At 48.2% G+C, this 16,909-nt stretch overlaps 1 protein-coding gene across 9 annotated transcripts in view; it reads left to right on the top strand.

Moving 5' to 3' along the window:
• Mprip (myosin phosphatase Rho interacting protein) overlaps positions 1-16,909 on the top strand; it is a 155,361-nt gene that overhangs the window by 132,732 nt on the left and 5,720 nt on the right. For all 9 annotated transcript variants that reach the window (XM_023700154.1, XM_023700155.1, XM_004640309.3 and 6 more), the window contains 6 exons: positions 9,955-10,102; positions 10,847-10,964; positions 12,035-12,194; positions 13,441-13,560; positions 14,839-14,925; positions 15,653-15,815. In XM_023700154.1, coding sequence (XP_023555922.1) covers positions 9,955-10,102; positions 10,847-10,964; positions 12,035-12,194; positions 13,441-13,560; positions 14,839-14,925; positions 15,653-15,815 — 796 coding nt within the window. The remainder of the gene's footprint in view (positions 1-9,954; positions 10,103-10,846; positions 10,965-12,034; positions 12,195-13,440; positions 13,561-14,838; positions 14,926-15,652; positions 15,816-16,909) is intronic.

Below are 16,909 nucleotides of genomic sequence, written 5' to 3'. Positions count from 1 at the left end.
GCTGACAGCCCCAGCCCAGAATTCTTCTGCCAGAAGTGTCCACCAGAGTCCTGGCCACAAACAGATCTCTAGTATGTAGCAGCCCTGATGTGGGTATGTCACAAGGCGGGAGGTGGCCATGAATGAGTGAAGGCAAGCTGTACCTTTCACTGGCCTGTAGTATTCAGGTCCCATGCTAGCCCCAGGATATAGCACAGACATGTTCTTGTCCCAGTGCTGTTACTTACCATGCTGGCAGAATTAAAAATGAAGTGCTAAGGGAACAGTGAAACAGGGTGCCAGAATCTGGAACCTAAACTCTGCCAAAGCTGAAAATGGGACAGTGGCATAATAGTCCTGGGTTTAACCCTGCCACTGACCCAGAAGCAGATGTACCTTAGCCTTGCATTGAGAAGCCACTGCCTGTGTACACTTAGACCTATTGATCCTCAAGAGCCCTTTGGCATGCAGATGCCCAGTCTCTGTGATGAGTTTACTGTCAGCATTTCTAGACCCTGGTGTACCAAGCTGTCCCGGGCAGCAGGTGGCCTGGGGGTGCTTGGCTGTCCTCTGACTAGAGTCTGCTGCCTGCCTTTTCCCCACTGTCTCCTCTGCTTCACATGCCCTTGGCCTTCTCTGTTTCCCCCACATGCCTGCGTCTTTCTCCCCAGCCCCTTCCAGCAAACATTTGTCACGTTCATTCAGACCCTTGGGCCTAGGAACCATCCTTGAAGGGTATCACTTCCTTTACATCTTACTCTAGGAGCCTGTAGATATCTGTGCAGGTCCTTCTGGTTTGGAAGTATCTTTTTTAGGTGTCTCTTGAACCCCACTGTACAAGAACTGACCTTAGGTCAGGCAGTAAAGACACTGCCTGTGGCTTTGCACATTGCTAACTTGGGAGCCTGCCTGTGTGTTTCATGTGGACCATCGATGCAGCTTGCACCAAAGGCCTGTTGGTCAGACCAATCAGGCTACTCTTTGTAACTTTCTGCTGAGTCTAATAAACCTGATCTCTAGAAGTCAGAAGTGGCAGGGCCCGGGGGCTGAGGGTCACAAAGTTGGCCACAGGAGCACTGCACTAATTGCTGGGAGGAGCTTGCATGGTTTAGACATTGAGCTTGGATTTAACTGGAACGTTAACTGAGTGTCACATCTGTGGCTTCCCCACCAGTAGACAGGGGGAGCTGGGCAAGCCAGAGTCTAGATGGGGCTCTCATTTGTGTTCATTCATGCTGTTTCCTCTGCATTATATTAGCTCTATTCTGCATGCCTTTCAGTTTGGGGAGTTTTCTTTCATTTGTGTTTTGTTTTTTGCATGCCTCACTCCACAAAGATTTGTGTTGATTATCATATTTCACTCCATGGTTTGCGTTCTCCCTCGTTTTGTCTTCTTACAGGTAGAGATTAGTTCTTCCTATTACTGTGGAGGCCTGGCTACACTTTCCAAAGGAAAATGTTGTAGATGTTACCTCACTGACATCTCCTGATCCGTTACCTTCCTTCCTTCTCTCCCTCTCTCGGAAGGAAGTGGCATCACTTGCCTGCACCTTGCGTCCTACACTTATTTAGGCTCTGTGGGCTAGAACCATTTACTTTTTGTTTTGCAAAACAATCGGATGCAGTTACTGTGCTCCCCTGTCCCGCTTCCCGGCGTCCTCTTGTCCTTCAGTCTCCGTTTTGCTTCTCTGTGTATTCCATTATTCAATTTTGTTTGGTTTATTTCTCTTAGAAACTGTTCAATTAGAACTGTTTTTGATGTTGTTGTCCATGTTTTCTGTTTACCTACAAGCAGCTACTTATTTACAAAAAAAATTAAGAAAATTTGTTGGATTTTTTTTAAATGGGAAAAAAATGTACAAAGGATAAAAACCAAAGTCACCATGGAGCTTTTCTTTGATTAATCCTGGCCAGAGGTGTGACACTCAGAACGGGGAGGCCCGAGTGTTACTAACCAGTATTTAATCAATTTTTTTAAGACTGAAGTGGCCTCCTCCCCATCCGGTGCCTGGCAGAGGCTCCATAAAGTCAACCAAGACCTCCAAAGTGAGCTGGAAGCCCAGTGCCAGCGGCAGGAACTGATCACACAGCAGATTCAGACACTGAAACGTAGCTATGGGGAGGCCAAGGATGCAATCCGGCACCACGAGGCCGAGATCCGGAGCCTTCAGGCACGGCTCAGCAATGCTGCTGCTGAGCTGGCCATCAAGGAGCAGGCGCTGGCCAAGCTCAAGGGTGAACTGAAGCTGGAGCAGGACAGGGTTCGTGAACAGTTGGAGGAGCGGCAGCACAGCGAGGCAGCACTCAGTGGTCAGCTGAGGGCCAGTGAACAGAAGCTTAAGAGTGCTGAGGCCCTCCTGTTGGAGAAGACACAGGAGCTTCGGGACCTGGAGACACAGCAGGCACTACAGCGAGACCGTCAGAAGGAGGTGCAGAGGCTTCAGGAGCGCATTGCTGACCTCAGCCAGCAGCTGGGTGCCAGTGAGCAGGCCCAGCAACTGATGGAGGAGAAACTGCAGAGGAACTATGCATTGCTGCTAGAGAGCTGTGAGCAGGAGAAGCAGGCACTCCTGCAAAACCTGAAAGAAGTAGAGGACAAGGCCATTGCCTATGAGGACCAGCTACAGGGCCATGCGCAGCAAGTGGAGGCCCTCCAGAAGGAGAAGCTGAGTGCCAAGTGTGAGGGCAGTGAGCAAGTGCACCAGCTAGAGGAGCAGCTGGAGGCCCGGGAGGCCAGTATCCGCCAGCTTGCGGAGCATGTGCAGAGCCTCCATGATGAGCGAGATCTCATTAGACAGCGGTTCCAAGAACTCATGGAGCGTGTGGCTGCTTCTGATGGGGACGTGGCTGAGCTTCAGGAGAAGCTAAGGGGAAGAGAGGCTGACTACCAGAGTCTAGAACACTCGCATCACAGGGTCTCTGACCAACTGCAGAACATGCGCACTCTTCTGAGAGAAAAAGAAGAAGAGCTGAAACACATCAAAGAAGTACATGAGAGAGTCCTGGAAAAGAAAGATCAAGACCTTAATGAGGCTTTGGTTAAAATGGTTGCATTGGGAAGCAGCTTAGAGGAGACAGAAATTAAGTTGCAGGCAAAGGAAGAGATTTTAAGGAAGTTTGCAAGTGAGTCTGCAAAGGATATGGAGGAATCGCAGAGTACCCTGGAGGAAACTGAGGAACAGAGTGTTTCACTGTTGAACCAGCAGCTACCAGCAACTGGGGTAACTCCAGGCTTACCACAAACACAACTAGGGAATGAGGATGTGGCAGCAAGTCTAGGGGAAGAATGTGATAGAAGTCCCAGCAGAGAAGAAGGCACAGTGCCTCCAAAGACCATGGAAGTGACAGACAGGGAGGGACATCCACAGAGCACAGCCAAGCCTGACCAAGGAGCACCTGGTATTAAAAGACAAAGAATCCGATTCTCTACAATCCAGTGCCAAAGGTATATCCATCCTGAGGGGTCTGAAAAGACCTGGACCAGCAGCACATCCTCAGACACCAGCCAGGACCGGTCACCCTCAGAGGAGAGCATGTCCCCCAGCACAATGCCCATAGCTGGAGACTCAGAGACATACCTCTCTATCATCCATTCCTTGGAGACCAAGCTCTATGTCACAGAAGAGAAGCTCAAGGATGTGACCCTGAGGTTAGAGAGCCAGCAGGGCCAAAGCCGAGAGGCTTTGCTCGCCTTACACCACCAGTGGGCTGGCACTGAGGCACAGCTGCGAGAGCAACTCCGTGCCAGCCTGCTGCAGGCTGGTGCACTGGCCTCCCAGCTGGAACAGGAGAGACAGGAAAGGGCCACAAGCATCGGGAACCATGTAGGGGAGCTAGGAGGCTTTCAGGCAAAAAATAGCCAGGCCCTGATGTGCTTAGAAAAGTGCCGAGAACAACTAAGGTCTCTGCCATGGGCTAATCAGGAGGACACACAAGACACACGTGTGGCCTCCCTGGCCAGTGTAGAGAGTGCACTCATGAGTGCTATCCAGGCCCTGCAGGCCTGGCCATCCCCTGCAGACAGCACAGCCCAGACAGAGCAAGTGAAGGAACACTGCATGGAAAGCAGGCTGGCAGCACCTGCACAACAGCCCTGCCAGCCTGTACTGAGTGAGGAGGAGCAAGTGAAGCTGCTTTCTGACCAGATAGCCCTGGAGGCCTCCCTGATCAACCAAATAGCAGACTCTCTTAAGAACACAACCTCAGATGTGTCTCGTGTTCTGCATGAGATTGCTCAGTCAGGAGAATGGCTGCTGGAGGGAGAAGGTGCCTCTGTTTCTTCCAGAGCTTCAGCAGAGATCTGGGCCAGGAAGGTACTCGTGGACAGTGAGTTCTGGAGCCAAGTAGAGTCCCTAAGCAAGCACCTGGAGATGCTGGGAGCAGAGGCAGCCAGCACATCAGGAGGCGGACAGCAACGTGTCCCCCAAGGTCTAGCCGACACCACATGGGTCCGTGCAGAGCTCAGCTTTGCTACACAGTCAGTAAGGGAGTCACTGCATCGTAGGCTGCAGACTGTCCAAGAAACCCTGCAGGGAACTCAGGCAGCCCTACAGCAGCACAAATGCGCATTGGAGGAAATCCTGGGGGCCTATCAAACCCCAGACTTTGAGAGAGTGATACAGCAAGTTTCTGAAGCCCTCAGGGGCCCAGCAGATGGTGAGGATGGTGTCCACATATCCTCAAATGTGAACCCACTAGAAAAAGTGCTGAGTTCCAGGACAGCGGGTGACTCCCAGGAGTTCTTGCATGTCTCTTACCAGAGCCCTAGGACCCTTGTTGCTATTCAAGAAGAGCTTGCCCAACAGCTGAGAGAAAAGGCGAGCATCCTAGAGGAGATCTCTGCTGCCTTGCCAGCTCTGCCACCTGCAGAGTCATTGAGGGATTGCCAAAAGCTTCTACAGAAGTCCCAGAATCTCTCATATAATAATTGTTTGGGAGGCCTTGGTCAGTATTCTTCATTATTGGTTCAAGATGCAATTATTCAGGCTCAGGTATGCTATGCAGCCTGTAGAATTCGATTGGAGTATGAAAAGGAGCTCCAGTTTTATAAGGAGTCTTGGCAGGTCAAGGGGACTTCCTGCCAGGAGCAAGCAAGAGCAATTGGAGTGCTGCAGGAAGAGTATGAAGAACTGCTTCACAAGCAGAAGAGCGAGTACCTGGAGGTGATTGCCCTCATTGAAAGGGAAAATGCTGAACTCAAGGCCAAGATGAGCCAGTTAGACCATCAGCAGAAGCGTCTGGAAGAGGTAGAAAGCAAGCACAGTGAGAGTATGTTTGCTTTACAGGGCAGATATGAAGAAGAGATCAGATGCGTGGTAGAGCAGCTGAACCGCACTGAGAACACACTGCAGGCTGAGTGTAGCCAAGTCCTGAGCCAGCTGGATGCCTCGGTCAGAGACAAGCAGGACATGGAGCGGCAGCATGTGCAGCAGATGCAGACACTGGAGGACAGGTTCCAGCTAAAGATCAAAGAGCTGCAGGTCATCCATGAAGAAGAGCTGAGGGCCCTGCAGGAACACTACTCACAGAGCCTTCAGCACCTGCAGGAGACCCTCAGCCTATGCCAGCAGCAGCAGCAGCAGCAGCCTGAGGCTCTGTCCACCACCTCCTTCCACTGGGAATCGGAGCCCAGAGCCACACCACATCAGGCTGCCCCTGGGGAGGCCGACTCCATGACAGGGCTTCGGGAGCGCATCCAGGAGCTGGAAGCCCAGATGGACGTCATGCGGGAGGAACTAGGCCAAAAGGACCTGGAGGGTGACTCGATCACGCTTCAAGAGAAGTACCAGCGAGACTTTGAGAACCTCAAGGTCCTCAGCACCATTTTCTTTATAAAAGTGATTCTCTTTGATGGGGGGATTGGGAGGGTAGAGGTTGTGGCAGCTGAGGCTCTTAGTGTACCTGGGACCTGGTTCTTGGCTCTCAGCTACTGTATAGGCATAATTAAGGTGACATTCTGCTGTCCCTCTGTTTGCTGGCTGTGGTGTGGTCTGTGTCACCCACCCCAAAGGAGGCCCAGCGGAAATAAAGCACTATCACTGTGGAAGAGGGGAGTACCTCCTTCACCTCCTCTTTGTGTCCCCAGATCAGCTCCTACCCCACCTTTCCCCCTGCTTCTTTCCCCCAATCTGAGGCATCTGTTGAAAACCATCTCATATTCTAGAAGAGCAGTCCCCTTCTCCTGATCAGCATATCGAGTTAAATTTTGTATTAAAGGGCTCTTTCCTTCCCCACTTCCTATATGAGGACCCAACTGGAGTAGGCACAGGTCTAAGAAGGTCTTTTCTCCAGAGTTGTTTTCCAGCTGTGCCTGTTCCCTTCCTCAGGATCTGTGAAAGATGGCCTTTCCCCCTGGGAAGTGTTCTCCCACTTCCACCCCTTTTATATCCTGCCTTGTAGGCTGTGGCCGACAGCAGTGTTATCCCAAGCCACTTCAGGGTGAGGTGAGCCATCGAGACTCTGGCCACCCTCTGTGTGACTTCACACTGCATCGTACTTGTGGCTAGATCATCTTGTGGGAGGAGTCTCATCATTCTGTAGACTCAAAAGTTTACCCCGGGGGCTGGCTGCTCAATTTCTTCCTCTCCTATCCTGCCATACGCCATCACACTCCTGCTTAGCAGGATGCCTATGGCTATTTCCTAGCACCTTACTCCTCTAGGGCTGTGAGAAAAAAGATGATATATTTGCTCCACAGCTGCTGCTTTGCTTCTGTGAAGACAACCTTCACCCAGAGACAAAAAGGGGTATTGGCAATCAGCACCTTCTCAGGCAGCTAAGAGGCCATTTTTCACAATTTTTTTTCATCCACTTAATTCAAACTGTTTAAAAACCATCATGAAGGGCTGGTGAGATGGCTCAGTGGTCTAAAGCACCTACTTAGAACAAGCTAAGCTAAGCAAAAGCACAGGGACCGCGGTTCAATCCCCAGCACCATATGCCAGCCAGCCCCGCCCCCTGGTGGGCTGAGCTGACCACACACACACTAAAAATAAATAAGTAAATAAATAAATAAATAAATTTTTTTAAAAAATAAAAACCATCATGAATTATGAGAAAGTTCAGTAGCTATTTTCCTAAAGTGTGTGCAGAGCCCAGGTTTGATTACCCTGTGCTCAGTGAACTGATGGGCCTAGGTGCACATTAAAAAGTAAATGACACAGGGGAGATAGCTTAGCGGTCTGAGCGCCTGCCTGGCAAACACAAGGACCTGAGTTCAATCCCTGGCACCATATGTCATGCCAGCCCCAGAACCTGGACGCATCTTGCTGATGGTGTAGGGGCACATGCCTGTAATCCCAGCACTGGGGAGGCTGAAACAGAAGGATCACTATTGAGTCTGAGTTTCATAGCAAGAACCTGTACCAAATAAATAAGTTTTTAAAGAGTAAATGACACAGACACTGGCTTTGACTCTAATCCACTTACTTCCTAGTCCCCTTTTCTGCAGGTACCTGTGTGCAGATCCCAGGCCACAGTTACAGGTATCTGCTTTCTCTTTGCATCTACAAGAGTTTCCTCCATGTTCCAGCCCTCAGTGCATCAGTCCACTATGCATGGATCAGTCTTGGTGACATACAAGCAGATCATAAGATAGATAAATGATTGTGCCAGCCCCAGCAATTGTCAGATGAAGAATGCTCAGATACAGTTTGGAGGGGACATCAGGAGCTTGGACTTCATGCACTCTGTGCTGCCTCAAGCCCTATTGTATGATAGCCTCTGTCTTATGCTTGGAGCTTCCAGACCCTATGTGTCATTCCTATCATTCACTGGATACATGCAGAATTTATAACCACACAGCCTCTGAAGAGCCTATCTGATGTCATTTACTTTATACAGATTTTTCTCTCGTTTAGGGAGACCAGAGGTGCTGGCCTGACAGCACTGCTTTGACACCTACAAACCAGAGTCCCTACTACCCACCACAATTCCATATCACAGTCCAGTGTTCTCTTATCACTAGCCATAGTTCTTATCAAATTCATTGAGGAATTTTTTGATTACAAAACGATTGACCTAAAAATCATGACTTTTTCAGATTATTTATATATATACATTTAGCAAGGAAGCAACTGAGTGTTTAAAAGTATTTCATTGTTTCTGTTAGAATTTTGGCCCTTCATATATTCCTAAGTACTCAAAGTAAGATTTATAAGAGGGCTGGGAAGTTACTCAGTGATGGAGCATGCCTGCTATATGCAAGGTCCTGGGTTCTGTCTCCAATATCAATAAAAGGGGCTGTGGGGATTAGGGTGAGCATCCTTAATCTGGAAATCTAAAAGCCCAAGATGTTCCAAAATCTGAAATTAAAAAATTTTGAGTGCCAACCTAGGCTCTGAATTTTTGAATAAATTCAGGCTTTGTAATATAAGGCATATGTGAAACATTTATAAACAATTTCATGTTTAGACTTGGATCCCATCCTTAAAATATATAGATATATGTATCTTATATATGCAGATCTATATATCAATTATGTCAGAATTTTAAAAATCCAGACTTAGGAAACCTAATTGAAGCATTTTAGATAAGGGATATTGAGTCCATAGTTATGTACACTGACTGAGAAGCCATGTATAAACCAAGCAGTGAAGATAACTCTGAGAAGTGGGGCCTAAGGTCCCAGCCCTGTTCTAGGCCTTGTGTCTGCAGACCTGGCTGGGACCTCAGATGTCTACAGCCCTAGTGTAATGTAAAGTCAAGGAGAGGAGAAGGCTCTGGAGAAAGTCACCTTGTAGGATTCAGCAATGGGACAATTTGCCCTGCCAGTGAGGAACAGTAATTAAGGTCTTTGACAGTTCAGCAAGTAGGTTGCAGTGAGGTTGAGCCTATATCTAAAAGTAAGGAAATACTGACTGAAGGTTCAAGATGGCCCCGTAAGCAATGCAGGGCTCAGAGACAGATATAAAGCATGGTTATTTGATTCTTGCTATCATTTCTTAAATCCACAGGCAGAAAAATTGGACAGATAGCATAGAATCAGAATTGCGAGGGGGAAAGAAACCCTGTATACTTACAGGGTTTGTATATATGGATATAACTGGGGTACGATCCCTTCCCTGAAGTGGATCTTACTATGGTTTTAGACAGAAAGTATGCCTCTATTCTCAAGATAGCTGCATGTTCTTAACACTCAGAGCTGCAGCTGTGAGGCAGTCTCTTCTTTTTGGTAGTACAAAAACCTAACAAGCCAGCCTTGGGTTTCTTGTAGCTATATATAGCTGTCTTGCCTGATTATAATGCAGCCTCTCTTTTAGGACATCTGTTAAAAAGGTAGTGGAAGCCCTCATTGATTAGTGTTCCTTGCATATTCTCACCCAAGATAGGAAGTAAAGAATCAAGGGAAGCAGAAAGAGATACTTAGCCTATGGACAAGTGAGAGATCAGTGGCCAGTGTAAAGCTCCCCTCTGGCTAGTAGCAGAATAGGCTCCATGTTATCAGAAATGGGCCCTATCCGACCTTAGCCCATAGAAGATGGGTAGGCGCCTCCCAGCTAGGTTACCCCACATCCTTCAGTGACCTCAGCTCCTTGCAGCTAGCAGACCTATCATCCCTGTTTGTGACAGCATCAAGTGGATCTCACATCGCTCTAAACCAGACACCGCCAATACGAGTGCTCTGTCCTGCTTCCTATTGGTGACACCACACAGGCCTAGGAATAGCCAGTTTAAATCCCACTGTACCCTCTTTACACTCAATACTAGCCTTTCCTATGAAGAATTAGGGTTCAGATCAGCCACAGAAAATAGTTTGTGGTAAAATACCCCTTAGATGCTTAATGCCGCACAGTGAACCTCCACACAGCCTTGGGAGCCTGCTGTCCACTCCAGCCCAGTTTCAGGACAGGTGCATTGAGTGAGTTTTAACCATTGGGTCTGGATAGGCAAGAGTTGCTGCTGGTGGTTCGTTATGCAGGATCCCCAGCTCAGAGACCTAGAGAGAAACCCAGTACACCTCTTTTGCTTCTGCAGGCCACGTGTGAGCGGGGCTTTGCTGCAATGGAGGAGACACACCAAAAAAAGATTGAAGACCTGCAGAGGCAGCACCAGCGGGAGCTGGAGAAGCTGCGGGAGGAAAAGGACCGCCTCCTGGCTGAGGAGACTGCTGCTACCATTTCAGGTGGGGCTGGACCTGAGGATGGCAGGTGGCCCACACCCTAGGCTTGTCCTACAACTCGAAAAAAGGACTGGCTTTTCACTGCCTTGTGGCTGAGATTTAAGCTTCATTTTCAAGAGTAGCTTAACACTTATGGGAAAGGGTTGGTTTGAGGAGCCCTTCAGACCTCCAACCTGAGAGCCTGTGTACTGGGTTTGATGATGCTGGTACACCAGCTCTCAGAAGTGTCTTTTTCTACCTCATCAACTCTGACACTGTGAGCATGGGATGGCTCCAGTCAGAGCATGAAGGTGCCACAGCTCTGCCCTCGTGACACACTTTGTCCTAGACCCCTGACCAAGCACATTTAATCATCTGGTGCTGTCTTTCCTTTTATGTGCTTAATCATTGTATAATGCCTCTTAGTTTAGTGTTAAGAAAACCTGCTTATTTTATAGACTCGTGCTTGAATTTAATATTGACATTTATCTAATCAGTTTGGGTTCTTTCTAACACTAAAAGTAATACACTTTCAATCCCTGTGGGGGGAATGGATTGGGAGTTCTACATCCACCCCAAGAGTGGTTTGTATGGGGCCAGTCTGATAGAGGCCCACTGCAGATTCGGTGGGATTCAGCATCAGCAGTGGACAAATGTTAAGCCTTCCTGTATACTTTGGCCCCACAGAGAGGGAGTGGCATGGTGGGGAGGGCCCCATCAGGTATACAGTTCTATCTTCTGGTACTGAGGGCCATGTCCTGCCCATAGCCATCGAAGCCATGAAGAATGCCCACCGGGAAGAAATGGAGCGTGAGCTGGAAAAGAGCCAGCGGTCCCAAATCAGCAGCATCAACTCAGATATTGAAGCCCTGAGGCGGCAGTACCTGTGAGTGCCCCCAGCCCCACTGCAGCTCTGTGCGTCCCTGGGCTGGTCCCAAAGGAGGCCACAGTGATGAGGGAAACCCAGATCCTTTCTTCTTCAGTGGTAAAGCTGACCTGTATGGGGCTTCCTGTGTTAAAGACAGGCCTCTTAGAATGCAAAGAAAAAAGCACCACAAATGAACAATTTATACATTTTTTCTGCCGTAGGGCTGATAGTAGGGGCCACCCCAGTTGACTATGGGTACTGCCTCAATTTCTTCTAGGAGAGAATGAAGCATCTGGCTGGTGCTCAGTGCTCAGTACTCCATACCTTGTGGCTGTCTGTGGTAGAAATGACCACAGTTACTGTTTTCTAAAACCCTGATCTGTGCCAACTCCTGCATAGGCAGGAGAATGAAAGGTATATACCAAAATGGCACCAGTTGCTTTTGCCTGAGGAGGATTGCCACTGAAGGGATTCCAGACCTAGCCTGGGGAACCAGATTCTTTCCCCAGGAGAATTCGTGACAATTGCCATGGCACCTCAGCTAATGTCCCATGGAGTGGCCGCAGTCACCTGGTTGGAATGGGCTGACTGGGGAGTTGACCCTTTGTATCTGGGGTAGCCAAAGACAACATCTCAGAGGCTAAGCTTTCTGCGTCTTGCATAGAATCTGGGCTTTCAGATGACATAAAAAAGGCAGTCTACTCTGATAGCAAAAAAATATAGGCCTACCTTGGGAGCTACCCACGCCAAGAGAGTCTAGCTTCTCAAGAATCTGAGTGTCGGGCTGGGGAGATAGCTCAGTAGAGTAAGTGCTTGCCTGGCAAGCACAGGTCCTGAGTTCAATCCCCAGTACAAAAAAAAAAAAAAAAGAATCTGAGTGTCTGTTCCCACTGTGCCTAAATTGTGTCTCAACTGGTATCATCAGAGAAATGCTTGCAGGATTCCTGTACTTTGGGCTGTGGGGGAGACCAAAAAGGACCCTGATCTTCAGAGGGATGCTAGCATATAGGGCTGCATGTATTTGTGGTTAGTGTGCCCACTCATCCCTCAGTCCTGGAGTAGAGAGCTGACAGCTTCCCTTTCCCCAGGGAGGAGTTGCAGTCAGTGCAGCGGGAACTGGAGGTCCTCTCAGAGCAGTACTCCCAGAAGTGCTTGGAGAATGCCCACCTGGCCCAGGCACTGGAGGCTGAGCGGCAGGCCCTGCGGCAGTGCCAGCGCGAGAACCAGGAGCTCAACGCCCACAACCAGGTGAGCCCAAGGCCAGGCCTCACTTCAAGTACCCCAAGGATCCCTGAGCCATGTAGTATCTGACAGCTCTTGGCATGTTACCAGAAATTTTCTACAGGTGGCCAGAGAGGCTGCCCTATGTATATCTGTTAGAACCTGGGGTCACTCTTACTTCAGCCCTTTCTGAGATAAAAGTCTAATGGGTGTCTGAATCTGGCTCATGTCTTATAGGGCCTGGATACTCACCCATGAGATCGCTCTTAGAATCTATTGCTCAAGAAGATGAGGTACATTAAATCCTGTGTTTGAGTTAGTGACATGGAGTTTGGTGTGAGCCCTCTGTGGGGCCTCAGAACTGGGTGTGAGACTGCTCAGGAAGGACCAGGTCCACCTGACCACTGGAGCGGCTTTAAGATGACCACTCCTCACCAGGAGGGAAGGTCCAGAAAGGGGTAGCAGGGTGACCAAGTCCAGTAGAAACTCATGGGACAAATTGGAGCAAGCACATGCTGTTTGTCATAAAAGAAGGCCAGCAATTGTGGCATCCTCACATAACTCTACAGATGTTGACAGCCCTGTGTCTACAAGTTCTGCATCCACAGTTTAAACCAACTCAAGTGGAAAATATTAAGTAAAGGGGCCAGGGAGAAAGCTCAGTAGACTAATTGCCTGCCTGGCAAGTGTTAGGTCCTGAGTTCAATCCTTGGTACCACAAAAATAAAATAAAATAAAAATTTTATATATACTTTTCCCCCCAAGTCAATCATTCCCTAAACAATACAGTACAATATTTTATACAGCACTGACTCTGTTTTGAGTAATACAAATGATACAGAGATTTGGGTATTTCCCTTTGCAAACCTTCCCTCCCACAGATGAGCAGTCATCTTAAAGCCCTCCACTGGTCAGGTGGACCTGGTCCTGCCTGAGCAGTCTCACACCTAGTCCTGAAGCCCCATAGAGGGCTCATACCAAACTCCACATCACTAACTCAAACCCTGTCATTAGCCAGGATTTAAATGTACCTCAACTTTATATCAGTGCTATGCCATTTTGTATAAGACACTGGACTATCTATGAATTTTGGTACCTTCAAGGAGTCTTGTAATACCAGCCTCAGACATAGTGGGCAGGCACATTGCTCACATGCCTCATGCTTGAGTATTGGCATAATGTTGATGAGAAATGATCTTTACAATTTTTGTTGTGCTGTTTGATTCTGAGACAGCTCTAGGGAGTGTCATATATTTTTGTTACTGTCTCCCAGGAGCTGAATAACCGCCTAGCTGCAGAGATCACACGGTTACGGACCCTACTGACTGGGGACGGCGATGGGGAGGCTGCCGGGTCACCCCTCGCACAGGGAAAGGACGCCTATGAGCTTGAGGTACTGCTGCAAACCAAGCTTGCCCTCCTCAACTCTGCCACATGGGAGTCCCACAGGAAGCAGGATGGGTCTTACAGAAACATTGAAGGGACATGACTTGAAGATCAGGGCCAGAGGTGTAGCCGAGTGGAAGAGTGCTTACCCAGCATGTTCAGTATTCTGGGTTCCCATCTCTAGCACTACAAAGAATTAAAAAGGCTTGGAGAAATCCAAAAATCACCCAAGATGGTAAAAGCGCAATTATCATGAAGTCCACAGGCAGGATCAAAGAGCCCCTCAAGAGGCCATGGGGTGCTGGGGAGATAGCTCAGCAGTCTAAGTACCTGCCTGGCAAGCACAAGGACCTAGTTTCAATCCCCGGTACTGCGCACCATACTGACCCTGCCCCTGGGCGCACTGTACAGGCCACCAAAAACAGGCATGGTGGTACATGCTTATAATCCCAGCTCTGGGAGGCTGAGACAGGAGGATTACATGAGTCTAAGCTATATAGCAAGATCCTGTGCCAAATAAATAAAAACTTTTTAAAAAATTTTTAAAAAGGGCTGGGGAGATGGCTCTGTGGAATAAGTGCTTCCCTGGCAAGCACAAGGGCCTGAGTTCAATCCCCAGTTCCGCCAAAAATAAATAAATAAAGAGGTCATGGAAAACTTAACCCATCCCCCACTCCAGCTGCCTGCTAGCCCCAGTCTCATTTCTGGCATATCTTAGATACTGGATCTGTAAAATCATCCATTGCATAGCTATGTTAGTGCTGTAGCTACTCAAGGATATGTTACATTCTACTTCTCAGGCAAGTGCACGTATAAGATGATTCTGATGTTTAAGATGTCCTCTTTGAAAAGCATGTGGATTTCTACCCCCTTAGATTACAGTTTCATCTTTAAAAATGTCTTATTCATGAGTACTTTACTGACAAGGTGGACAGGAAAAGTCTGAGCCAACCTGACTAAAGTTGGCATAGCATTTCCTAAACCTTGATAGTTCCATCTCAGGAGATCAGCAGGTTGCCAGTGACAGCTCTTGATGGCGCCCCCAGGCTGATGCAAGGGTTTTCAGGATAAGGAGGCATGGTAATAGGTTCTTCCTTCCTGTTTCTACATGTAATGTGGAAGTGTAGAGCAGTACTGAAATTATGTTTCCACCTGGACATTGTAAGGGTGGGCATGCTTTTGCTCCCCTACCAGAGGTGGGGGGAGGGTGCACTGTCCAGTTGCTTTAGTCTGTGTTCTGAGACACTGGAGGGTCCTAGGATCCCTGATTTCTCTCACATTGTAGGTCTTATTGCGGGTTAAGGAATCAGAAATACAGTATCTGAAACAGGAAATCAGCTCTCTCAAGGATGAGCTCCAGACAGCACTACGGGTAAGAGCTACTCCAAGGGAGGGTGGGTCTTGGGCATGCTGTAGACCTTGTGGCTCTATGTTGACTGCTTTAGAGTAGATCCCACTTCTATGAGGGTAACATCCTCAAAGTCAGGTTCTCTTTAAGATACCATACTCCAAGCAGGTTCTCTGGAAATGGTAGCCCATAGGCTGGCCATATGGTCCTCATCACATGTGTTTCCTGTGTAGATTGGTGGGAATAATGAAACCCAGAGGATCATCCTGGGTATAAAGCAAGTCCTGATTTGCCATTCAGATCAGGTCTAACATGTCTTCTGCAGATGGCTCCTGGAATGATAAAAGGAGGTGATAGATTCCTTGGTGGCCAATTAGTCATTTAGAAAAACCAGGGTAGTGGGTGTTATCCTAGCTGGAGCCCACAAAGAAGGTTGCTAGGCAGTCAAGGTCACCTAGGCTACTGGCCCTATACTTCTGTGTGCACTGGCTGCAGAATTCTGGTACCACATATAGACAGAGAATATGCCATGCCTACATCCACAGACCTCGCTTGTTTTCTTTTGTGTCCAGTTGTCCAGTTGCTGCCTCTGGGAGTTGCAGGCCCACACATTCTCGCCCTGTGCAAAGCCAGGGCAAGGCCCAAGTCACAGGCAGTTCTCCTACATTGTGTCAGTGCTAAAAATGGGCAGACTGGGACAAATATGAACCTCTTCCCCTGTTTATAATACTGTTTGATTCTTTGTTCCTAGGACAAAAAATATGCTAGTGACAAATACAAAGACATTTACACAGAACTCAGCATTGCGAAGGCCAAGGCAGACTGTGATATTAGCAGGTTGAAAGAGCAGCTAAAAGCAGCTACAGAAGCACTGGGGGAAAAGTCCCCTGAGAGCACTGCTGTGGCAGGATATGGTGAGTACTTAAGAGCTTTCCTGGGATTAGATGCAGACCCAGCAGTCAAATGCATGTTAATCCTATATCCCTTAATAAATAGAGGTACATTAGTGAGGACTTCTTCCCACACTGCTCCTGGCTACACATGTGCATAATGCACCAGGCTTTTTTTTTTTTCTCAGTTGTCCAGGCTGACCTCAAAATTTCGATCTACCTGCCTCTGCCTCCGGAGTAGTTGGGATTACAAACAAGGATGCAGCACCACCACAGGGCACATGTTGACTTTTTAAAAAGCTATTTAGGCTCCTTACTAGTCAAAAAACTCAAGTTCCTCTATCAGCTAGCCAACGATTAGTGGCAGTAGCAGTATTAACACATACTTGGAGGAAGTCTTATGCATTGCTGATGGGAGTATAAATTAGCATTCTTTCTGCAGAGCAACTCTGAAAAGGTAACAGTTATTGTTTCCGAGGAAGAATCCAAGGCATCTAGGGCACAGGGAGAAAGGAAAACCTAGAATTATAGGGAAGTGTAAATGCCTTTGACCTGTCAGATAACTTCAGAAAAAACAGTTACACAGAAAGAAGCAAACAGGTTATTGAGCATCTGTACACAAGAGTGGAAAGCAGTAGTATTCCACTGTAGGAAACAAACTGAGGACTGTGGGCTAAAGCACAGCCGTATAGCAGTTTTCTAGAGAAGCCAGATAGATATTTGTATTTTGACATGAGAAGAAATCCATAAATATTTTAAATTTAAGGAAAAAAATAGGCTTGAGGGCCAGCCAAATAGCTCAGTAGATTAAGTGCCTGCTTAGGTAGATGCAGGGGCTGGGGGTTTGATCCCGCCCCCAGGGTGAACTGAGACTGAGACTGAGACTAGGCGTTGTGTCGCATACCTATAATCCCAGTGCTGGCTATAATCCCAGGGAGGCTGTAAAATAGGAGGATCAGTACGAGTCCAGTCTACATAGTAAGACCCTGGGGCTGGAGAGATGGCTCAGTGGTCTAAAGCACCTACTTAGAACAAGCTTGGCAAATCAGAGGGACCACGGTTTGATCCCCCAGCACCACATGCCAGCCAGCCCGCCCCCTGGTGGGCTGAGCTGGCCA

The sequence above is a fragment of the Octodon degus genome, unplaced genomic scaffold, assembly GCF_000260255.1.
Source record: "Octodon degus isolate 3935 unplaced genomic scaffold, OctDeg1.0 scaffold00122, whole genome shotgun sequence".
NCBI lineage: Eukaryota > Metazoa > Chordata > Mammalia > Rodentia > Octodontidae > Octodon > Octodon degus.
Note: the sequence above shows the minus strand (reverse complement) of the source record. Positions and strands in the feature narration are given on the sequence as shown.